At 37.9% G+C, this 26,136-nt stretch overlaps 1 protein-coding gene across 1 annotated transcript; it reads right to left on the bottom strand.

Moving 5' to 3' along the window:
* Positions 1-23,667: 23,667 nt before the first annotated feature.
* On the bottom strand, positions 23,668-25,659 carry LOC107560408 (nuclear factor interleukin-3-regulated protein-like). The gene has a single exon (XM_016244582.1). It carries the CDS (start codon positions 25,327-25,329, stop codon positions 23,938-23,940), a length of 1,392 nt encoding a protein of 463 aa, XP_016100068.1. The 5' UTR covers positions 25,330-25,659; the 3' UTR covers positions 23,668-23,937.
* Between the last annotated feature and the right edge of the window lie 477 nt (positions 25,660-26,136).

Below are 26,136 nucleotides of genomic sequence, written 5' to 3'. Positions count from 1 at the left end.
GTACTTCAAATCACAAGTACAATGCTTTACCAGGTGCGCTACCAAGCAAGCGTACTTTTTTAGATAAGCCATACATACAGAGTTATGTGATGGAAACAGCAAAATGCATTAGTTTACAAAAAAGCAAGTGTTTTGAGGCCATAACATGGTATTGTGCAAGGAACTAAAAGTAAATAAGTCTTTATTAGTTAATAATCTGTCCCTGTATTCATGTAATCATAATTTATGTGAAAAGGAGTAAAAGATGTTGAGGTTTTAATGCCACTAGTGTTCATTTTACCCTTGAAACTGCAGTGTTTCTGCAATTGTATGTATTAGGGCTGGGCGAATTATCACGATAATAATAATAAATAATAAAATAATTTTTTCTACATTAAAATATGCATGAGTAGACTTAAGTAAAATCCTTTTTCCTTTACAAATTGTCTTAATAGAGAAATTAATTTCTCAAAGTAAAGAATGCAAAAGAAGTGCTGAACGGGGTATAGGTGCATTGTCTCGGTGCTCTTTGGGTGCAAGGGATGATTCAACTCGTAAGATTAATAATAGTCCAAGGCACTCGAATCTTATTCAAAAAGTTTTAAAAAGCGTGGTGTGCTTTGATTGGCCAGCTATCCAGTGCGTTTTGATTGGCCGAATACCTCAAGCGTGTGACGGAAACGTTAACCCCATACTGTGATGCCGTGTCCCGGCGCGACGAGACAAATACATGAAAACTCATTATAAACGAGGCATTTGTTGCATCCAGTGGGGACATAATTACGGATTATAATGACTTATACTGTCTTTTTACGCATTGCATCGCGCCGCGTAAACATAAAACCATGTCTGCATTTGTGATCAGAGAAATGACAAACAACAAGTGCTACTCTACACTGCTCAAAACTCGCGTTTGAATCATCAGTGGCAAATCCTTTAAATATAAAAGACGTACTTACAATCTGTGAGTCAGAACAGCCGGCATTGTAGTCTACTCTACCAGGATCAGGAAACAGTCCTCCATAAAATGTGCTGCACACATCTGTATATTTGGGTTGAAGTGTTCTGGAACAGTGTTGTAAATACAACTTAACCACTGATTTCTAGTCGTGTCCTCTTTTGGAAGACCAAACAAAGTAGTTTCGCTTTCGCAATGAAACACAGCGTCTTCACGACATGGCGGCGGTGGCGGTGGCAGCAACAATAAAGTTACGCCTTCTTTCTTTGCGTGAACATTTGGGAGGTGTTATGCAAATCTTCCCAGATAGTGATGTAGACATGTGGGGGCGTGTTAGAACGAGCCGTTTTAGGTAGACTTAACTTTGATAAAGAATATCTCTTTGTGTTTGAGACTTTAGTCTTTGCAACTTCAGGGATCTTATCTATTCATGAACAGCTTGTAACACTCCAAAGAGAAAAGAAAACTTGAAATCGCATCATATGACCCCCCTTTAATGGGTAAAATGCAAATATTCTGACTGTTCAAGACAGACTCTACTTTTATAAAAATTATAAAAGTCATCTACAGCAGCGGTTCCCAACCACGTTCCTGGAGCCCCGCAACACTGCAACATGGGGGGGTTCCTGATCTATTGTATCACACAATTAAATCATGGTAACCAAAGGTAAAACCACGCATAGCACCTCACTACCTATTTCAATTCTATGGTATTTGAATGAAAAATGAGACCGATCTCCTAACACTGCACTGCCTTATGAACCCATCTGATAATTGGTCTGTGTGATGCAGCTTTTATCGCATTAACATTATATCGAACATGTGTTATCGTTCTATTGAGGGAAAAATATATTGACAATGTTATGCAAAAATGTAGGTAGAGCCACTTTTTTTTCCAATGCGCCGATGTTGGCATTTTCCCCTTTTAATTACTTCAACAGAAAAGCTGAGGAGGTCTCTGCTCTATGAGGTCACTTCCTGAGGGACCTGCGGTGTTGACAGGCTGGCCTCTGGGGTCAAGGTAATGTCATGAAGCAGACTCTCTCTTTGGTTTCTCCGATGACAGCTGCACATGACTTCACGTAAAAACACACTTTCGCTGCTAAGCTTATACATGATGAGAGACGCACAGTAGGTAGGACAGCACAGCAGTTTATCTTATGTATCATAGTATGTCTGTTCGTTCAAACTCTACAATAACATTCAAGTCACATGGTGGCAGATGTCAACACAGACAGGTTGTGTGAAATGGCCTCGGCACAAGAAAATAACTTTATTTTTATACTTAGAGAAGTCTGTAAAATGTGCAATCTTACCTCTATTCCCTGGTTGATTGCTAACTTGGCCATTCTAATTGCTATTGGCCCCTGAAAGAGAACAATTATCAAAGCTTCATCAGAACAATGTACACTAAGAAGATGTTAGCTGAATGATCTAGCACAGCTGCTTATACCTTCGTCACCGCTCAGCACCTGCGCCGCAAATATCAGCTCTTTAGCTACGGACACCCCTACAGTTCGTGGCAGACGCTGCATTCCCCCTACAGCCAGAATAGGATAAATAAGATTCAAAGAGCCAGTTATTCTATGAGACATGTTATTTAAATCTGTGACCGAGAATCACACTCGTGCATGATACTGTTGAAAAGTTTGGGGTTTGTAAGATTCTGAAATGTTTTTTTGAATCTCTTCTGCTCACCAAGGCTGCATTTATTTGATTAAAATACAGTAAAAACAGTAATATTGTGAAATATTATTACAATTTAAAAGAGCTGTTTTCAGTTTTAATATATCTGAAAATGTAATTTATTCCTTAAACTGTATTTTCAGCATCATTACTCCAGTCTTCAGAGTCTCATGATCTTCACAAATCATTCTAATATGCTGATTTGATGCTCAAGAAGTGTTGAAAACAGTTGTGCTGCCCAATACTTTTATGGAAACCATGATAAAATATGTCAGGATTGTTTGATGAATAGAAAGCATTTATTTGAAATAGATGCTGTACACTTAGCTGTATACCTGCCTTTCAAAAACTAGTTTTCTCTGTTGTCTAAAACAGATGTGATTTCTAAAGACGCTTTTTGTCCATTTTTTTTTATTTCAAAATAAAGTGTTACAAAACTTCTCATTTGAGCACAAGTCAGTTCTGATGAGAATTTTGAAAATTTTGAAAAAAGTGTGCTGAAAGTGGGAAAGAGGACACAAACTCGGATTCAGCCACTTGTATTTCTGAGATGATTAAAGCGCAACACATGTTTTAATTGATAATTCACTGGCTCAGTAAACTCCTAATTTGCTGCTTATTAATAGATAGCAGGTAGTTGTTAAGTTTAGTATGGGGTGGATTAAGGGATCTAAAATATGCTCATGCAGAATAAGGCATTAAAGGGTTAGTTCACCCAAAAATGAGGAATCTGTAATTAATTACTCACCCTCATGTCATTTCAAACCCGTAAGACCATCGTTCATCTTCAGAACACAAATTAAGATATTTTTGATGTAATCTGAGAGCTGTCTGACCCTGCTTAGACAGCAACGCAACTGAAATGTTCCCAAGTCCAGAGACGTTGCAAGGAGATCTGTAAAATAATCCATGTGACATCAGTGGTTCAACCGCAATTATACGACGCTACGAGAATACTTTTTGTACGCAAAAGGAAAAAAAACGACTTTATTCAACAATTCGTCTCCTCCGCATCACCCTGGTGCCATTTTGGAGAATATCCGCTGGACGTAAACAACGTATGCTGTTCTGTGTCAGCTGCGTCACACGGATACGCTGTTTCCGTTCAGATCAAATCACAACAACGTAGGAAACAGATCCGGCGTGACGCTGTTTACCTCCAGCGGATATTCTCCAAAATGGCGCTACAGGGTGATGCGGAGGAGACGAATTGTTGAATAAAGTCGTTTTTTTTCCTTTTGCGTACAAAAAGTATTCTCGTAGCGTCGTATAATTGCGGTTGAACCACTGATGTCACATGGATTATTTTACAGATCTCCTTGCAACGTCTCTGGACTTGGGAACATTTCAGTTGCGTTGCCGTCTACTGTATGCAGGGTCAGACAGCTCTCAGATTACATCAAAAATATCTTAATTTGTGTTCCGAAGATGAACGAAGGTCTTACGGGTTTGAAACGACATGAGGGTGAGTAATTAATGACATCATTTTCATTTTTGCATGTACTAACCCTTTAATATTTGCTTTATATACAGCCAATATGTTAGTAATATGCATGCTAGTTAAGAGTGAGAATTGGTCCTTAAAATAAAGTGTCACCCACAATTGCAACAAAAGACTGCATCTCAACGGTGCCCCTGTCCACCTCTCATATTCCTAGAAACTTTCACGCGATCAATGCTTGCTGCACACATTTCAAAGGTGTTGGTCATTTTTCGAAAGAGTCACGTTGGAAGACAAACTCTCATGACCTGTTTCAGCATGATATCGACTCACAGAGGAGGCTGAGCGTTAGAAACACCTGTCTTAGAAAATTACACAAAACAAAGCTAATCGTTTTACACCGAGTCTTGAGATTTGGTTCTTACAAATGACTGGTTGCACCCATGTTCCTAGGAGCTTTCATTTATTTCAATTTACACAAAGCTTAACCTTAGCAAGGAAAATGGTCCTAACCATTTTGTATTCAATTCAAAACAAATTCAGACAAATGAAGGCAAACAGAGTCCATGTTTGAGAATCTGAACCTGTGCATCCTTATGACAGGCTGTAATGTTTTTAAACAATAGCAGCAACAATCTTATCTATTCAAAAGCAGGAAATGAACTTTATCGATACCTTGGTAGTATGTTGAAAGCATTTACTGGTTTAGCTAGAGGCTCTTGGCATAACAAGTAATAAAAAAAAAGATATGTGCTAAAGTTCAAGTTAAAGGCAAACTTGCATTTTTCAAATGTTATAAATATTTTGATGTTCTTCTATCAGAGTTTAAAGAAGAGTTGAAGATTCTGTCATGATTTACTGTAAACATTCTCATATTAAAACCTGTATGCTGTCATTTATTCCCATAGAAATTAGATGCTTTAATATTTCCATACTACATTACAGTACAAAATGAGCAGGGTTGTCAAGTTCTAGGACACAAACAAATAAACATCAACGTAAGATTAAATTTAAAAGCAGATCAAGTGATATCTGGCAAGCGATTAGGACATTTTATGTACATTAGATTTCAGGTCTTGTGATAAATTTCAGTCTGCTCTTCAGAAAAATAACGATAATCACGTCTGCATTCCAATTAAAAAATGCCACTGGTTCAAAACTGGTTTCCTTGTGTGGTATGACTGAATGCAGTTACGTAACTCAGAGAGTAAGAGATACAGTAAGAGGTATACAGTGTGTAAGAGATACAGTATGTTGCCGAAAATGGAGAAAATTCCTGTGGATGGGAAGACTGTCAGTGAATGATTCAAATTTCAGTCTGTTCCTCACATTATCGTCTGACTTAAGAAGACATGGAATGGAGAGTGCAAGTCAATCGGACAAATTTTAGGGTTCTTGTGCTTTTTTTTTGTTGCCGAAAATGGAGAAAATTCCTGTGGATGGGAAGACTGTCAGTGAATGATTCAAATTTCAGTCTGTTCCTCACATTATCGTCTGACTTCAGAAGACATGGAATGGAGAGTGCAAGTCAATCGGACTAATTTTAGGGTTCTTGTGCTTTTTTAGTTACCTTGGACATGAATTGTTGTTGTATGGAAAATAGATTTCAAAGAAAACACCACAACATAAAGGCTTGGATGGTGACTAAATTGACATTTTTGGGAATTTCTTTAAAGGGATAGTTCACCCAAAAATGAAAATTCTGTCGTCGTTTACTCACCCTCAAGTAGTTTCAAACCTGTATGAATGTCTTTGTTCTGCAGAACACAAAGGAAGATATTCTGAAGAGTGGTGCCCCAAAACAGCCTGGTTACAAACTTTCTTCAAAATATCTCCCTTTCTGTTCGGCAGAACAAAGAAATTTATACGGGTTTGGAACTACTTGAGGGTGAGTAAATGATGACAGAATTTTCATTTCTGGGTGAACTATCCCTTTAATGAGTCGGTTGTAACCAGAGGTGCGCATAAGTGGTGCGCAGGCCGATCAAAAAAATAATAATTCCGATGGGTACAGTAAATAGGTTCAGATCGCTCATTTGCGTTCCAACATGGTTGACAGCTGTTAATGCACAATCACCATTTTAAATCGACTAACTGTAATACTGTGTAAGATGTCCATTCGAACTGAAAGCATAAATGTAGCCTACACACGGCCTGTTTCAGAGCAAAATGCAAAACTGTTACATTGCTTTCGTTGATGTGCTTCAAGCCCCGTTCACACAACAAGCGACACGTAACGACAAAGCGACACGATCCCATTCATTTCAATGGAGAGCTGGCGATTTCCGGCGGCACGCGCGACAGTGACCGGATGGGGCGTGTCCAGCGACGCTACAAAGTTTAGCGACTTTCGGGAGCGACAGCCAATAGGAAAGAAGACGGTAGAGCTCATGCGACCATTCTCCTCTCAGCTCCGGCAGTTCCGCTGTTTGCGTTTTTGCCGTAGATTAACATAAAGATGGAAAAGAGCAGGCTCCATTTCTCATTCGTTTTTGTTTTTATGTACGAATTCAATTTATATTATATTATATTGCCTCCAATATGTTTGTATTTAGCGGCAAGAAAACTGATTCGCTGTCAACAACGACGTTAGGCCGCCAGTAGTGAAAACGCCCACTAATGACTTCATCGACATGCAGCGACAAAAGTCTGCTAGTCTGAACGCAGCTTCACTCGGCAGCGCTAAAACCGACAGCACATATACTTACTTGCCCACAACCCGCCAAAATAAAAGCTTGCCGATTTTAGGTTTGAAAATGATGAAAATTTATTTTAAGAAAGTAAAAAAATAAATAAAAAAAATTAAAATGTAAATACTAGCATTGTCTTTTTTAATAAAATTATTGTATTTTTATTTAATAGTCACTTTTAAATGTTAAAATATAATAGCACTATAAAAATGTATTTATAATACTATAAATTATAAATACTTTTGTTTATCATTTTATTAAAAAAGAAACAAAATAAGTAAAATGCAATAATACTATAATTAGTTTATTTTTATAGTTATATTTAATGGGTCACGCTATGTGCAGTGTGAGCATCAAACCAAATCTCCAGGTGCTCTCATGAGAACCAGACTGATTAGGAGTCAAATGTAGATTGATTTCCTGAAGAATGTAAACACTGTAGGGCTTTTTGCAAATTCATTTGGTGCCACTATTGAATTCATGGCAGCTTTAACTCAAAAATGTAAAATCACATTTCGAAGCCTCCATTTATATCCATCTCCATTTATAATAGTTGAATCATGAAGCTTTTCTTTGGAAATTTGCTGTTTTGGCATGTTACCGCAACTTCTGGGTTTCTTTCACACAAATTCACATAATCAGGCAATCTTTTGACTCAGTTGCACAACTCTTACTCAAGCACTTGTGTGAAATATGTTTACACATGAAAGCGCAGGGACGTGTTGCATAAGTGCTCACTAATAAAGCAGTTCCCAGTCCTCCACGGGCAACTGCCACCTCTCTCTGGCAAAAAGACACATGAATAAATCATAGTGTTTATAAATGCACAGCCGCACTGACTGACCGTCTTTCCAGTTTGGCTATTCCTATCCGAGCGTCATGGCAGGACTTACCATTGGGCTTGACTGGGCTGGCCCTGCCATTGTCAGTTTATGTTCGTTTGATTTGTTCAGTTATATGCCAGTCAGTAACTTCCAACTGCGACCTTCGAGGCCATAATCAAACAGCATAAACTGGTATTTATGATTATTTCACATAGAAGAAGGACACATGTATTGAATCACGTCTGCACCGATTCATTTGTCATCATGGCTACTTTAAACAGCTCCATTAATCCTTTAGCCCAAAAGAGCGCGCATTTAGAAAGATAATGATAAATTCTCATATGTTCACGTCTCATTTCTTTACAGAGGTTGATTCGATATTATATTAATGTTCCACTGAATTATGCGAATTATCCACTGAATTCTCTGAAGAGTTTCGAGTGCTCTCTCCCGCCTGATTTTAAAAATAAAAAGCCATTTGAGTTTCTGTTTTTATAACAGAATTAAATTTAACAATTTATGCAGAATCTACCTATCTATGGATTTTGTTGATAGTGATTTAATTTGATTGTTAATAGCCAACATGTCTTTTTATTCAGATTGAATTGAATTTAAGAATCTGACATAAGAGGACACATATATGACGATACATTTTTATAATACTAATACATCTGTCTTTTTTTGCTCAGTTTAATTTCAGGATTTCGATCTTTCAACAGAGACCACATCCTGTTTATTGTATTATAATGGTTATTTAATATTACATAAACTTTGGCTAGGCTAGACATGTTGCATATTAATTGCACTATATATGAACCTCAAAGCATATTTCAATTGTGTATTTTGTGTTAGTCCAAAATGATGGTCTAGTTGAGGTCATTTGTAGTGTATAGGGCCCAGAAATAACCACAAGCCCAGGGGCCCCTAAGTCCTGCCCTGCCGAGCGCTCTTGGACAACAGCACAAATATTCCACCGCCTTTGTAAAGGGGACATCAGATAACCATTTTCCACAAGTTGGTATGATTCTTTAGGGTCTTCATTGAATTTCTGTAACATACTTTGGTTAAAATTCCTTAATGGTTGTGTAAAACAACACCCTCTTTACCTTGTCATAAACAACTCTGTTCACAGTGATGCATTTCGGTGCATGTCTCTTTAAATGATAATGAGCTGTGCTGACCCCACCCCTCTCTTCTGTTTTTTGTGTATTTAGTGGCGTCACCATAAAAAAACGAATACACTGCATGAAGCCTTCAGTGGCTCTGATGTTGGGAGAAAATAAAGACTACACCTGTTTCACACTGCAAGTTTGAGCTTCGCGTCAGCTTCACTTCATCGTCACTGCAGCTGCAGACTTGCGAGAGTATGCACACTAGAAGCGTTTGTACAGCGTCACAGCAGCGGATCCAAAGCTACAAAGATAACTATAAATTTGTTGTGTGAGCGGCACAGCACAAATAGACTCAGTGCCTAAACCATCACTTCAGTGCTGCTCACGCGCTGCTCCAGCCCCCGGAGTGAAATCAGCCTTAAAGTTAACTTTTACATGCAACTACAAAACACCTGCATTGCTTACGAGACATTGTTGTCGCTACAGCTGCTTGAGCGCGGAGAAAACGGCGGACAGCGCCACTGGCTGAGGGCGGAGATATGCTAATACTGGACAGTCCGTCAGCAGCTGTGGGCGGGGCTTGAGCATTATGACGTCATACTGCTCAGTAAATCAAAACAGTTTGATAGTTGAGACTGTTTAGGTTTTTTGGGGGATTAAAAACAGGAGTGAATGGATTTTTATCATTGTAGGGTGGTTGTGTTCACACTGCTAAGACACATTTATATGCAAACACCATGTAAAAGTGAATTTTGTATCCGATGTCCCCTGTTAGAGTTTTACACTGTACATACAAACAACCACGATCTATACAATCAAGAGCAATAATAAGACAGATTTTATTGCAATCTTCCCGTTTCTTTAGCAATCAACATGAACTAACAATTCACAGAAATCACAACAATAAACAGGTTTGGAAAAACATGAGGGTGATTAAATTGTAATTTTTGGGAATTTCTTTAATGTGCAGAGTCAGGTTGTAGGTTGATTTCCTGAAACTCTGTAGAGCTTTTGAAAAGCAGTGGCTTTTTTTTTTTTTTTCCAATTTCATTTCTTGCCACTTTTGAAATTATTGCAGATTTAACTCAGAAAAAAAAATCTAATTTAAACCTATCTGCATTTATAGTCTTTGAATCATGAAATCACTCTTTTCTCTGAAAATGTGCTGTTTTGGCATGTTACTGCAACAAGGACAGGTTCCTTTCCCTTGAATTTTAATCAAACCATCTTCTGACTCAACTGCACAAATCCTACTTACTGTAATAAACAATACAATATGCAAATGCAACCATGAGCAATGATAGATCTATTTGTATTGCAATCCTCTCTTTCATTAGCCACCAACAGTTTTTTAAACAATCAAATGTATATCTGTGGCTGCCAAACACCTTTTCAATGGTTTATTACATTATATGATTATCCTTGATGTTAGAGGAATACAGTAGTAGATCAAATATACATGTAGTAGATCAAATGTTGCTCCCCATATTAGTGGACTAACCTCAAATTACTTGAGCAGCGTTCAGTAACAAACAACACTCATTATACGGCAGAGATTTCGCAAGAAATTCAAGGAAATCCTTGCATTACACATCAGTCCTGACTAGTGAGAAAGTGGCCTTTGCCTTCTTTATACAGTGCATTTACAACACCACCACCACCACCACCAAAAAAAAAAAAAAAGATTACCAGAAACAGAGTCAACACTCTAAAGAAAGACGGAGGGCAAAGAGTGTGACGGAGGTTAGCTCAGGGTTGTTTTGAAATCAGCAGCAGGGGCCGGTGAGAGTTACACATTGCATTCCAAGGAACCGGAGCGGCCGTCAAGAAAAAGCGTCACAGTCAAACATGTGCTGGAGTTCTTGGAAGGGCTACGTAATCCCTGCAGCCTTTAAATCTAATCTTGTCCAATTTGACAGGACTTAGAGATCGAAAATGCATGGACAAGGCAGAAGTGATCGTTCTTCCACAGCAAAATCCTGAGTGTTAAATGAACACTGCTCCAAGCATATATTGTCCCCCTCCACAAGAGTGTTAAAGTAACACTGGAGCAGTGATGAAATTAACAAGATAATTAAGGGATTTATTAAGTGATGATTGAGCATTAGTGATGAACACCTGCTGTTAACAGAATCACTGAAGAAAAGAGAAACACGAGAACTACAACTGACTTCAGCCACAGCCTGAGATGAAATCAACTGATATAAAAGACATTAAATCTCTTGAGATCTCAGCAGAGGAGGATTAAACATCTCCACAAACAGCAGCAGCAGCTTCACACATTACTAACCTGGGGTGCGTATCCCAAAACTATCGTTAGCTAACTATGGTCACAAGTCCCACTGAACTCTATTGGTAACGACGAAACTTGCGACCACAGTTGCTTTTGGGAAACGCACCCCAGACTAGGGTTTGAACGACTTCAGATTTTTTTAAAGTCGACTTTACGTGATGAAAGTTGAGTCGAAGTCGACTTGTCGCTGATGACGTCATTAATGAACAAGTAAGTCTGGAGCTGTGACAAACACCTTGTGTACAGCTATGGCATATGACACAGCGCTGCCCACATGGCTGTTGCTCCTATAACAGCTTTTTTATCTGGTCTTTTGTCTTTGGGTCGTAATATTTCTCACAGATTTCTGCTCACTCTAAATCAGATACAGATAAAGTAGCACAGTAAAGATTACATTCATATGAATGCATTAGTGAGAGCGATTGCGTGTGAATTAATTGAAACTCTGTAGAGCTTTTGAAAAGCAGTGGCTTTTTTTTTTTTTTTCCAATTTCATTTCTTGCCACTTTTGAAATTATTGCAGATTTAACTCAGAAAAAAAAATCTAATTTAAACCTATCTGCATTTATAGTCTTTGAATCATGAAATCACTCTTTTCTCTGAAAATGTGCTGTTTTGGCATGTTACTGCAACAAGGACAGGTTCCTTTCCCTTGAATTTTAATCAAACCATCTTCTGACTCAACTGCACAAATCCTACTTACTGTAATAAACAATACAATATGCAAATGCAACCATGAGCAATGATAGATCTATTTGTATTGCAATCCTCTCTTTCATTAGCCACCAACAGTTTTTTAAACAATCAAATGTATATCTGTGGCTGCCAAACACCTTTTCAATGGTTTATTACATTATATGATTATCCTTGATGTTAGAGGAATACAGTAGTAGATCAAATATACATGTAGTAGATCAAATGTTGCTCCCCATATTAGTGGACTAACCTCAAATTACTTGAGCAGCGTTCAGTAACAAACAACACTCATTATACGGCAGAGATTTCGCAAGAAATTCAAGGAAATCCTTGCATTACACATCAGTCCTGACTAGTGAGAAAGTGGCCTTTGCCTTCTTTATACAGTGCATTTACAACACCCCCCCCCCCCCCCCCAAAAAAAAAAAAAAAAGATTACCAGAAACAGAGTCAACACTCTAAAGAAAGACGGAGGGCAAAGAGTGTGACGGAGGTTAGCTCAGGGTTGTTTTGAAATCAGCAGCAGGGGCCGGTGAGAGTTACACATTGCATTCCAAGGAACCGGAGCGGCCGTCAAGAAAAAGCGTCACAGTCAAACATGTGCTGGAGTTCTTGGAAGGGCTACGCAATCCCTGCAGCCTTTAAATCTAATCTTGTCCAATTTGACAGGACTTAGAGATCGAAAATGCATGGACAAGGCAGAAGTGATCGTTCTTCCACAGCAAAATCCTGAGTGTTAAATGAACACTGCTCCGAGCATATATTGTCCCACTCCACAAGAGTGTTAAAGTAACACTGGAGCAGTGATGAAATTAGCAAGATAATTAAGGGATTTATTAAGTGATGATTGAGCATTAGTGATGAACACCTGCTGTTAACAAACAGAATCACTGAAGAAAAGAGAAACACGAGAACTACAACTGACTTCAGCCACAGCCTGAGATGAAATCAACTGATATAAAAGACATTAAATCTCTTGAGATCTCAGCAGAGGAGGATTAAACATCTCCACAAACAGCAGCAGCAGCTTCACACATTACTAACCTGGGGTGCGTATCCCAAAACTATCGTTAGCTAACTATGGTCACAAGTTCCACTGAACTCTATTGGTAACGACGAAACTTGCGACCACAGTTGCTTTTGGGAAACGCACCCCAGACTAGGGTTTGAACGACTTCAGATTTTTTTAAAGTCGACTTTACGTGATGAAAGTTGAGTCGAAGTCGACTTGTCGCTGATGACGTCATTAATGAACAAGTAAGTCTGGAGCTGTGACAAACACCTTGTGTACAGCTATGGCATATGACACAGCGCTGCCCACATGGCTGTTGCTCCTATAACAGCTTTTTTATCTGGTCTTTTGTCTTTGGGTCGTAATATTTCTCACAGATTTCTGCTCACTCTAAATCAGATACAGATAAAGTAGCACAGTAAAGATTACATTCATATGAATGCATTAGTGAGAGCGATTGCGTGTGAATTAATTCTACCTCTACTAGTAGTGAAGCTGTGGAATTTAGTTAAGAAATATATGCTTGAACTTTTCAGTTTCTAAGCTATTTAATTGAGAAATCACAGAAACAGTGTTAAAGGGTTAGTTAGTTAGTTAGGCTACATGTTAGGTTACATAGGCTACAGACAGTAGCTCGTACATCACGCGCACAGAATCATTCAGCGCGGAAATGTATTAAAGGGTTAGTTCACCCAAAAATGAAAATTAGCTTGTGTTTTACTCACCCTCGAACAGGGGCGGATTTAGTGAATTGGGGGCCCCAGGCAAAATATAGGAATAGGGCCCTATACATTTGCTCACATTTTCCTAGATCGACCTTGAGGTTTCATTTTGTTGTTTTCAGCGTAAGCCTGTGTGCAAAGGCTGTCTAAAATAAATTTATTTTTAGTTGTTTTAACTACAAATGTAAATAAAACTGAAAAAATAATGTAAAGGCAATTATACATTTACACACCTAAAATATATATATCACGAGCATGCTCACAGATGAGAACAAAACAGCATTGGACGAAGAAGATTAGAGCCCTGCACGGGTTTCAAATATAGGCCCTAGCCCGTCTTTTTTCCCGTTTCCCAAAAAAAGCTTATACTACTGTTTCAGCTATTAAAATAGTTCAGTTTTGTATGTAATGGAAAAGTGATTAAATTTCGTTTCGTTCTTTTTATAAAGTAAATTTAGAGAAACATTTGGAGTATTTTTTTGTTCGTTAAATGTAAGTTTTTGTTTTAAGTAAAGGCCAGCGGCAGACAGTGAATTGATCGTAGCCTATAGCCTATGTTTGATCAATTTAGCCTTCTCAAATCATCAGGACTTGCCTAAAATAAAATCTATATATAAAACAGTTCAAGTATATCACAATGTTAGTTTAAATGTTTAACCTATATAAATGTGCGCTATTAGACGCTTATCCAGTCGTTTGCGGAGAGTGGAAGCTGAAGCTCTGCAGGACACGGAGGCGCCAGTGCGATCACTTGCATTTTTTTCTAACAGTGGAAACAACTTAAAATACACAGTCATTTTTGCTCATAAAGGTAAGAGTAATACATCATTCTAAACTGTAAAGTGTCTAGTTTTATTTGTGTGCACTCACAATATCAACAAATATTTGATTTTATAAAATAAAGAAAACAAACGCTTTCTGCCGTCTCAGTCTTGCACAGGAGCGCTTCACAATGATGAACCGAAACTCAGACATGATCAAAATGTAAACGACAAACGTTCGCGTGTCCGCGCTTAATGCGCATATCCTATATGAAAAGCATTTTAGGGGGCCCTTGGCTTTTGGGGTCCCAAGGCAGTCGCCTACCTTTGCCTAATGGGTAAGTCCGCCCCTGCCCTCGAAGCATCCTAGGTGTATATGACTTTCTTCTTTCAGACGGATCTAGTCGGAGTTATATTAAAAATTGTCCTGGCTATTCCAAGTTTTATCATTGCAGTCAGCGGATGTTGCAGTTGAACGGTCCACAAGTCGTCAAATAAAGCTTGCGCATTCATAATAACTCATAATAACTAATCAAATCAAGCAGACTGCTCCGGGGGATGAATAAAGGCCCCCTGTAGCGAATCCTGTTCAACTGCAACACCCGCTGACTGCAATGATAAAACTTGAAATAGCCAAGACAATTTTTAATATAACTCCGACTGGATTCGTCTGAAAGAAGAAAGTCATATACACCTAGGATGCTTCGAGGGTGAGTAAAACACAAGCTAATTTTCATTTTTGGGTGAACTAACTCTTTAATACATTTCCGCGCTGAATGATTCTGTGCGCGTGATGTACGCGCTACTGTCTGTAGCCTATGTGTGTGCGTTACAGTGCAGCAGCGCATTAGATTAGAACGGCGATTAACTTACCTGTACAATAAGCTGTTTAAAACGTGCATTCTCCTGTTCAATTTCGAGCATCCAGTAATATAATCACACATGTCTTGTGGAGCGCTTTCAGAGTATGCATTTATTTGCCATTTTAACTGTTTGGAAACGAAGTGTAAATGTGGAAGTCCTTCAAAGATTTCTTATCCTGTTGCGCCCTCTATAGGACCAGCGACTAGTCGACGTCAAGCTTAAAGCGTCATGGCAGAGCACTGAAGTCGACTAGTCGGTGCAACCCCTACCCCAGATTGACTTTTCTGTCATGCGTCTAAAAAAGTTTTTATTGAGAATTAACAGAGGTTTAGCTGTTAACGTTTTATTGAAAATAATCAAGTTTGAAGTCACCGTTGTGGAGACAAGTGTGTTTTAGTTGGGCTCCTGACCCTTGACTTTTTAACATTCATTTTTCTCTGACTGTTGTATCTGTGTTTATAAAACAAATTTGTTACGTTACAGTGAGGAAAAACCAAGAGAAAAAATAGTCAGATCTTATTTGCCACTTATTGATCATATGCATGACTATTGATTTCAGTCCATTTAAATCTGTAATATTTGTATAATTTTTGCATCATCGTAGTTCTATGAGATTAAACAGCACTGTGAGAATGTGAAAAATGTTATTAACATGGTGCACAAAATCATTATAAAGATGGCACTCATAGACAAGAAGAATCAGTATGTGAATCTCTGCAATGGTGACAAAAACATATTCAGATAATTTTGATATGGTTTTTGAACGTCACAAAACAAGGTAGTAAAAAGTCACAACAAAAATAGCAAAAATAAAAGCAAATAGTAAGAATGAAAGAAAATACTAAGACAAAGAAGCTGCATAATTTATTCACATCGCAATGCATGCTGGGAGCCATAGGTGAGTTTTGATTGGTGCACCCAGAATGCAATGCAACATGAATCTGTCTGGTGATTGTCACCATTGTTGAGATTCATATGCATATTCAGTTGTGTCTAAACTGTACAGACATTCAATACTGGTGTGCAAAGTGTTTTTAAGTTTCTTCATATTAGTGCATTAAAAGCTGTGAGCAACAACAGAAAATCAGTTAAACATCCCCACCGATGCAATCATTGAATCAGGCAACTACATGACAACTAGTCATGATCAATAAGTGGCCAATATGACCTGATCATATTTCCTCTTAGCTTTCTCGCCTTAACAAGCGTGTTATATAAACAGTTACAGTAGTCAAAGAAAAACTAATGTTTAAAAGTCAAGGATCAGGAGCCCAACTAAAACAAACCTCTCTCCACAACAGTGACTTCAAACTTTATTATTTTCAATAAAACATCAACATTTAAACCTCTGTTGGTTCTTAATAAGAACCTTTTTAGATGCATGACAAAATCTGGTTAGTAATGTGTGAAGCTGCTGCTGCTGTTTGTGGAGATGTTTAATCCTCCTCTGCTGAGATCTCAAGAGATTTCGTGTCTTTTATATCAGTTGATTTCATCTCAGGCTGTGGCTGAAGTCAGTTGTAGTTCTCGTGTTTCTCTTTTCTTCAGTGATTCTGTTAACAGCAGGTGTTCATCACTAATGCTCAATCATCACTTAATAAATCCCTTAATTATCTTGTTAATTTCATCACTGCTCCAGTGTTACTTTAACACTCTTGTAGAGTGGGACCATACAGTATATGCTCTGAGCAGTGTTCATTTTGAGGATGGCCTTACAGTTTTTGTTTTACTTTGGTCTTTTTGGGGGGCCCTCTAATAATGGCCTAAATTCTGAAAAGGAACTTGTAACACAATTGTGTTTTTTTTTTTTTCACAAAACCTACTTTTGTAAACTAGTCCTAGGTTTTTCACCCAATCAGAAGCAAACAAGTACAGAAACGTTCTCTGGAGTTTGGAGTCTGAATAGCAAAAGTGATCAAAACCAAGTTGAAGTTGCAATGTTGGTTGCTAAAGGACTACAAAACATTCGAAGTGGGTGGGGCCACTTTTACTAAAATGGTTATAACTCTTGAATGGAATGAGATATTTTCACCAAACTTGGAATACATATGAATGAGCTCAATCTGAGGTCATAATATATATATATATATATATATATATATATATATATATATATATATATATATATATATATTCATATATAAATAAAATTTGAAAAAAGGAAAATGGTTCTAACTACGCACCCATTAGTTTGATTGACTTGAAATTTGGCATGCAGTGTCTTTGTCCAAGGTGCCACCCATATCTATGATGGCATTGGTGTATCTTGAAAAACATGGCCGCGATACACAATATTCAAATCATATGTTAGATATACTCATTCTGAACAACTTTGCCTCAAGAACCTCTGTTGTCAATCAAACCTTTCTCTTTGCACAAAAAGCAACTCAACGGTTTACATAGTAGTTCATTCTGCTTGTGTTTAATGAATGAGTCCCAATATTTGCAAGCAAACCAGCAAATAATTACCTATATTTATTCTAAGAAATGTGGTTACACAGTATATACATTTTGATTGACAGACGTGCACACATTCTTATTTAACTACTTTAATTGTGCAATGCCACACAAACACTTCAAAAGGTAAAGATATGATTCAAGTATGTCTTTCAACACCATGAGAAAATAAAACGTCAATAAGCACATACAAAACATCTACTGTAACACTCCACCCCATTTATCTGGTATCACTGCATTACGCACTATTTAAAAGGTGTGTCAGTGATATCATACATCGATCTCACAAACAAAAACACACGTCTCACATGTCTCTCCTGTTACAGAAGGCCTATATACTACCACCCTGGACTGAGCTTCTGTTCCTCCTCATTACACATGTAACACAATCATTCCCAGCACAGGACAGGAAGTATGAAGAACTATGAAAATAAACCAGTGAAGTGATCTTCCCACATTGTGGCTGCCTTGTAACAATCTGAAAAATAATACTGTCAGTTGATCTATTAGTTAGTTGATGTATTAACTAGCGTTAAGTAATGGGACCTTAATGTAATGTGTTACCCAAAATTTTGGGGAAAAAGTAGGTAAATCAACGTTCAAGACAATTGTTTTCTTTTCAAGACAAATTACAGCTACACTCAGAGGAGTCCTGTTTTATCCTCCATGTGATTCCATATTTGTTGTGATAATGTGTAGAATGTGATAAACAGGGACAGCTCAATCTGAACCTGTGCAACAGTCCTTAAAGAATCTGAGCCAGGCTAACCAAAGCATATTAAGGTACTGAGAAGTAGGTCAGTGGTTGAGATCGACCGATGTATCGGTTTTGCCGATTAATCGGCACCGATAGTTGATTGCTGGAACTATCGGCAAAAATCCATGCAGATAGTTCTTCTGGGTTGCGTCCGTTGCTGGAGTGGCTGAGAGGTGTCAGTCCAGGGTGTGAATATTCCTTGCTATTCTGACCCCACCACATGCCGAGTCATTGGAAAAGAGCTTCACGTGGTGAAGTGGCTGACATGATTAAGTCAGCCACAGGCTATGCACCCATATACTCTTAATCCCATACTCTATACTTTTAATTCAATACCGCCAACTGAAAATGTTGATTTCTCAAACACTGCTCAAACAACTCAAGACTTCAAGTGGAAGACATGCAATATTCCTTTGCAGTCTTGTAATTTTCCAAATGCTACCAATCAAGCACTCTTTGGTAATCAGGGAGTCAATTAAATAATTATCTTTGGAGAAGCAAGCATTACACATTATCAACAGCTCTGACTTATTAAAGCAAAGGGAAACCACTGCAGGTCTGAAAGTGTAGAAATGGATATCCGCAAAGATGTTCACATCTTCAGATAACAGGTCAATGAACAAATTGGTTAAGGGCACAAAACAGCACAACCAAAAAATGTCTGACGTCTTCGCCACTGTTTTTCCAGGGTCTCTCAGCCTGCTGAATAAAGCTCTGACTGGTTGGATGGGTGCCAAAGCTCTGGTGACCTATTTTCATCCTGAAGACAGAAACACTCTGACTGCAAAGCAAGCCTTGAGTGATAACCTCACCGACTGTCTGGACTGACATTATATACTGAAACACAGATACTTTCCAACTCAACCACATGTACTTAGATCTAATGGAACTGGAAAAACATGCCACTGGCTTTTGGTTTCACCCAACAAACCATAGCCATAACAAATCTGTCTGTTGCAGAACAGTCCTATATCTTACGAGCTACAGTGGCCCCAGAAGTATTTGGACACTTGAAGGTTTTTAAATGCCACCTGGTTTGATTTTGTTATCTAATGCAGTAACTGCAAACAATTGCCAACACGCTCTCAAAAATAACTTCACTTTTCTTTAACATTTTGACTTTCAACTAGTTGATATCAAGATGATTTTAGTGAACAGATGAAGTCAGTTCCCTGTAAGTTCAAACAGGTGTAACCAGGGGTGTGGTTCATCACAATAACTATGGATGCGTTTCATTAAGACAACCATGAAGCATCCACATAATTTGCCCAGATTTTTTTGTATATGTTTATATATATATACACACATACATATGGAGGACCAAACCTGCAGAAATTAAAAATAAATAAATACACAAATAAATAAATAAATGTGTTTAAATAAATAAATAAATAAATACGCAAATAAATAAATAAATGTTTGTATAAATACACGTATTCTTGTTTAAATATGTATATAAATAATTAAACGTGGGATGAAATATAGGCAAATAAATAAAATAAATTGGTGGTCAAAATGAAAATGTTTAGGGAAATGCTAAACTCATCCTAGCTGTTTTCTTTTACTGCAACTTTACATTAAAGAACTGTAATATATTAGACGATTTGCAGAATTTAAAACTATTTACATAGGCAGCACTTCCAGTCAACCTTTTGAGCCCTCTTGAACTGGCTGGCTGTCATTGGAAGGCACATGAAACCACCTCCTGCATTGATGGCATTCGATCTGAAAAAAGAAAGAAAGATAATAATCGAATCAACTTGCTTAGTAATCGATTATTCATTTCAACTCTGTTCAATTCATATTGCTTTATTGGCATGATGTCCTGAAAATAACAGTAGAATACTGGCAACTGTGGTTGCTGTCAGTTGCTGTTAATTTACAGTTCTCTACAGTTGATTTACATCTCTTTCTCATTAGCATGTTGCGCAGAGGTAAAAAAAATGTGGAACTACATTCAGAAATAAATTAGTGAGCACTGGAATATAGTTAGGATGAGTTTAGCATTTCCCTAAACATTTTCCATTTGACCACCAATTTATTTTATTTATTTGCCTATATTTCATCCCACGTTTAATTATTTATTTATTTATTTGCGTATTTATTTATTTACACACACGTTTATTTATTTATTTGTGTATTTATTTATTTTTAATTTCTGCAGGTTTGGTCCTCCATACTGCTGCTGTTCTGAGTTTATATACAAAGCGATTTTTGAATCAAAATAGCAACTCCAGGAAATGAGGCACAGAAGTTTGGAAGAAAAAGTGCCTTTGAATATTAATTTTAATGTGTTCTGTTTTCCTTTTCCTGGCAGTTGGAAATATTTGGCTCCGTTTGTTATTGTTGTGCTTCAAAACCTAGTGAGCTGCCTTATAGGTCTGTAACAATACACACATTTCTAGATATGAAACACACGTTTCAGGATATGATTCAATAGAAAAGGGTGCCAAAAGTGTCCAATTAAACTTTACTGAAACACTTGAGACAAATCATAAATCTCTTAGTCTGGTGAACTCTCTCAAAACACCCTGAAAAATATGAATTCCTTCAGAAATTAAATTTTTTTAATTAAAGGTCACATATTTTACAGCTTTCTGGAGTTTTATTTTAGGGTTTGATGTCCTTAAGAATAAAAAAAAAAAAAAAAAAGGTGCCACGTGTGAAAACATATGGTGTGGAAATGCATTCGAAGAAGTGCAGGAGACCTGTTATAGCATCATGCACAGATTTCCTAAATCTAAATCTGGGTGTGAGAGGAGAACGCATGAAAGAAGCCATCTGCTAACTGACAGCATAACGAAGAAATGTTAATTCATTTAAGAGATGCTTAAATACAAAAGAAACTCTACTGAGTGAACCAAGATTAATTTATAAAACCATTAAATCACTTTGGGTTGTTGATCCCACACTAGACCTGATATCCAGTGTAGATTAACCCAGGACTAAGCTTGAGGATCTCTAATATGGATTTACACTGGAAGAGTATGTATGGTTCTCATTTATTAACAAAGCATGTCACAAACAACTGATCAGTGTTAATGAGATGATCTGGTCACTCACTGAAAAAATGGACAAAAATCTCAATTTATTTACTAATACCCCAGTTATTTTTTTTATAAATAAACATGGTCTAAAGCTGCCGTCACGTTTCATCAGATCGCAAAACAACTTTTACATTTGATTCTACATGTGTGTTCAAATGTCTTTTTGCTATGCCAACTGGAGTCGATGTTCACCAAACTTTTGTGCGCTGCAGATGAAACTTCACATGTACTAGTATTTTTGCTGTCCAACATTCAGTTCAGTGTCACTACATCTTAAATCATGTATGATTCACAATTCACTATATTCTGAAGGCCATGTTAGTTTTCAGTCTTTCGGCAAAAAAGTAATAACTTTATCCACCAGTGAGTGTACCCAATTTCTCTTGACTTAACCAAAACTGTGTGCAACCAATAATATCATACCAGCAATATAGGTGGACATTAGTGTAACCCACACAATCCAATCAAATCCTGTAAAGTTGTATACAACTTGGAGCCACTAAAAGGTTAGCCGCTTGCTAGCGGTAGCCTGTTGCATTACAGTACATGAAAGTTCACTTACCACATACACCGGGTAAGGAGAAATGTCTGATAGGACGATGGCGAATGATTTGCAGATCCTGAGCACCAATGACAAACATCTAATCTTGTCAAATGTGTGGTAAGTACTGCTGCCACATAGTATAGAGTCCTTGTGATCGCGAATCTCAAAAGTGAGAGTAAAATGAGAGCGAGCAATCGAAAGCGGTTTCAATAGCGGCTCCCTGATGCCCGCAATTTATAAACAGTCGCCTATACTTACCCAACGATGTAATTGCGAGAAAAAGTATAGAAATATATATGTTTTTATCCTCCCATCTCTATTTATTCCCTTTAGGGTTTCCGTAGTACACTTCATTTCCTTTCCGAACATGGAACTGGGATGCGGCGGATTGCGGGAGAGGGTGTGGGGGGATGGAATCACGATGTCATATTAACATTGGCAGTGTCTATCGGCCCAACCCTAATGGGCGCTTTTTATTTAACTTCTTTTGGACTGAAGCACTGCAACACCCGTTGACTGCAATGATAGAGCTTGAAAGATCAAAGAAAATTTTTAATATAACTCAGACTGGATTCGTCTGAAAGAAGAAAGTCATATACACCTAGGATGCCTCGGGGGGCATCACACAGAGATACAACTATGTGAAAATCTGGAATCTGAGGGTGCAAAACATCAAAATATTGAGAAAATCATCTTTAAAGTTGTCCAAATGAAGTCCTTAGCAATGCATATTACTAATCAAAACTGAAGTTTTGATATATTTACAGTAGGAAATTTACAAAATATCTTCATGGAACATGATCTTTACTTAATATTCGAATGATTTTTGACAAAAGAAAAATGGATAATTTTGACCTGTACAATGTATTTTTGGCTATTGCTACAAACATACTCGTGCAACTTAAGACTGGTTTTGTGCTCCAGGGTCACATTTATGAAGCCTGTATTTATAATGCATTATAAATATATTCTTAACACATTATAGTATATGCATAATGTATAATAGTTAAAATGTATTATAAGGCTCATAATCTGCTTAAGATCTGCATATTGTTTTACTAAATCTTAACAGTAGTTGGGGTGGTTATTCATATTTTAGTGTTTCCAGTGAGGCTGACGTTAATTCTACTGTGAACTAGTTTAACTCATGGTAGCCCTTTTACATCTTCAAACAATGCAATATAGCTGTGTTGATATTACAATAAATACAGCAAATGTGCAATATAACCCATTAATGATATAGCCTGTTTAAAAGACGACTTCATTTCACTTGTTACTTTACTTAAGGCAAACAAAGACCCCTTTATAAATAGTATGACCACATTATAAAGCCTTTTGGATTTTTACAAGAAGCCTTTGTATTTGTAATTTACAGTATATGACCACTCATAAAATGTAATAAGATATTGTGTAGATCTTAAACTATCAAGACATAAGCCTTATAATATATTATAACTATGAGAACTAGAATCCTTTATGGCTTAAGTGTATACAATGTGTTCATTGTGTGTTGTAAATCACACTTTTAAAAGTTATAACCACAAGTATTATAATGTATTATAACGATTAAGGTACTTATGAGGTATTATACGATCTTATTCAGTAAATGTTTTTACTCACTTACATAAACACTGCATTATTGAGCACTCAGAATTATAGAGAGTATATCTGCAATATCTGATACATTCTATTGCTACAGTTGGCAAAGTGTGACACCTTTCGGGATTTACTCAGAGAATGTACTAAATATTCAAGAGCAAATGTTCTTAAACGTTTGAACAAAGCTGATATACTTTGCTAAATGAGAAAGGGGGAAAAGAAGTGTTTCAGTGCTTGCATTTATTGTAAACAAAAGAGAACATACAATGTACAATACATTTTGAGAAGTTAACATTAACAGTAGCCCAATTTTTTGGGTTACAAATGGAGTCATCAAGAAGACACGCCAAACTACAACAGTAAGTGCACAAAACACCATTCTTCTCAATGAAGTGCAGCTCTTTGACACCATAACAACCGCACAGTGCAGTAGCAAACACAGTGGAAAACAGGCGTTGTGCAAATAGAGGGAATTCAGTTTCAGAAACATATTTTTCATAATGAGTCCATTTCAGTAGTGCTTTTCGTGGACTCAATAACAGACCCCTGCTGCTTTGTAATCAGTCTTTTCAAGGAGGCCACTTCTGTCGACAGATCAACAATGCCCTGTTTCAAATACAAGTTCTCAGATTCGGAGTTTGCATACGAGTCGGTTTTAAGGTCGACGATGTGTTTGTTAGGCATAGCTCTCGGTGAGTCTGGACAGTGCCGGTGATCCTCCTTGTGATTTTTGTGCCATTCCTTCGGCTGCTGACTCCAGTCCTGAACATCGGCCATCTGGAGGGACATCGGGCTAAGAGATGACTGAATGTACTCGGGTGTATCGTACTGACTCATTTGGTAGCATCGACTCGCAGACATGTCAATGGGAAAGGAGGACTTGCCAGATGATTCATAGTCAGGCTCAATAGCCTCCACTTTGATCTGGATGGCCCGGGATTTGATCCTCAACTTGTGGGGCAAAGCTGAGGCATTGGCATCTGGCACTTTGAGGGTCGACACAATCACACTCTGTGAATCGGTCCTGGGTGGAACCGGACCCTTCGGGACCTGCTGTTCATCCTCTCCATCTGAGGACTTGCTTACGGCCCCGTCATCACCATCAGATGTTCGTGGCGAATTGCTGGATGATCTGGTGATTTGCAAGAACGGCGATGGCTGGGAGTAGCTCCCAGGGAAAGGGCTACTTAGGTAGTTTCTGTATAGTTCGTATGGACTAACCCTGTCTTTGGCGCATCTGCCGGTTTCCAGGGGCTCTTGTTTGATGCTGTCAGGGGTTCGGGATATATTTATAAGTGGGCTCCCCTGGGCCACCATACTTGAGTCGGATCCATCGGACAAGGCGCTGTGAGGTGAGTGCTTGATGACTGATATGTGGCTGCTGGTTAAACGTGCTGGCTCGAGCTCACTTGGGTAGGAACCCTTGGCGGCACTGGGTGTGATAAAGTCCTGGTAGAGTGCAGCAGTGGAACTGGAAATTTTCTGCACCTCCTGAGCATAGACTGCTGAGCTCACTAAGCCAAACCTGAGTTTAAGCGACAGAAGCTCGGCTTTCAGCGATGCGTTCTCTTCCCCGAGGGCCATGAGCTTGTTCTCCAGAACCATATCGTTGAGTCGGCGCTTTTCTCGTGAACGTTTGGCTGCTTCGTTGTTCTTGCGCCTTCTTTCCCAATATAGGCGGTCTTTCTTTTCATCCGGTATGAACTCGCGTTTTCTGCGACAGTTGGTGGACGTTGTCTTAAAGGGCATGGTGGACAACTCGTGGTTAATCATGTCCCTGTCTGTCCCTTGCAAAGCCACCGCCAGCACCAATGCATCCTCTCCACCGTAGGGCCCAGTGCATGAGGGCTCATCCTTAATGGCTTGCATATTACACAATGTGGTCATCAAGACTGCATAAGCTCATTAGTTGACTCTGGTTTTAAGTTAACATCTCATTGTAGACCAAGTGCTATAATAAGTCATGTGTGTCCTCTTTGTGAAGTCAGTTCCAGAGAATTTTAAGGGATCTGGTGAGATAAAAACAGAGACAGATTAGACACCCCAATCAAAAAAGTGTGCCTATATTTTGATACTCTTAAAAAAAAAATACTGTTATGGACATAAATAGAGAGCTGCTTTATTGCTCACAAACGATTGAAGACATTTGCAAGTTTTGCTTCCTACACTGGATTGTATGCAGTGCTGTGTAGTAACTGATTACATGCAATCTGGATTACGTAATCAGATTCCAACAATTAAGTACTTGTAATTAGAGTACATTACATTTTAAAATGTTCATAATCACATTACAGTTACATTTTTATGGATTACATGATTACGTATTATTCACACAAGATTAATTACATGATTAATTATTCTCTTTTCTCTTTGAAATGTTCCTTTCTAAAAATCCTACTGTGTGTCATACCATTTAGCTTATTCACAAATGTCGAGAAAATAAATGGGCAAACCATGCTTCTGAATTTGAGGAATTAGAGACCACTGGTGATAGTTGTGAAACGTTATGTCGTCATCATATACCGTGACCTTCAGTAACTGTTGATTCTGGAAGTCTGGACAAAAATACTTTGGGTGTTTAATGTCATTGCTGTTCATGTTTATTAACGTTTGTTCATGTAATGCATAATGGATTCCCAAATCCATTTTTGTCAGCCAAAATTTACTTCATTTTGTTCATTTTTCAAATAATTC

Source organism: Sinocyclocheilus grahami, unplaced genomic scaffold (assembly GCF_001515645.1).
Source record: "Sinocyclocheilus grahami isolate Dianchi unplaced genomic scaffold, SAMN03320097.WGS_v1.1 scaffold725.1, whole genome shotgun sequence".
Lineage (NCBI taxonomy): Eukaryota > Metazoa > Chordata > Actinopteri > Cypriniformes > Cyprinidae > Sinocyclocheilus > Sinocyclocheilus grahami.
Note: the sequence above shows the minus strand (reverse complement) of the source record. Positions and strands in the feature narration are given on the sequence as shown.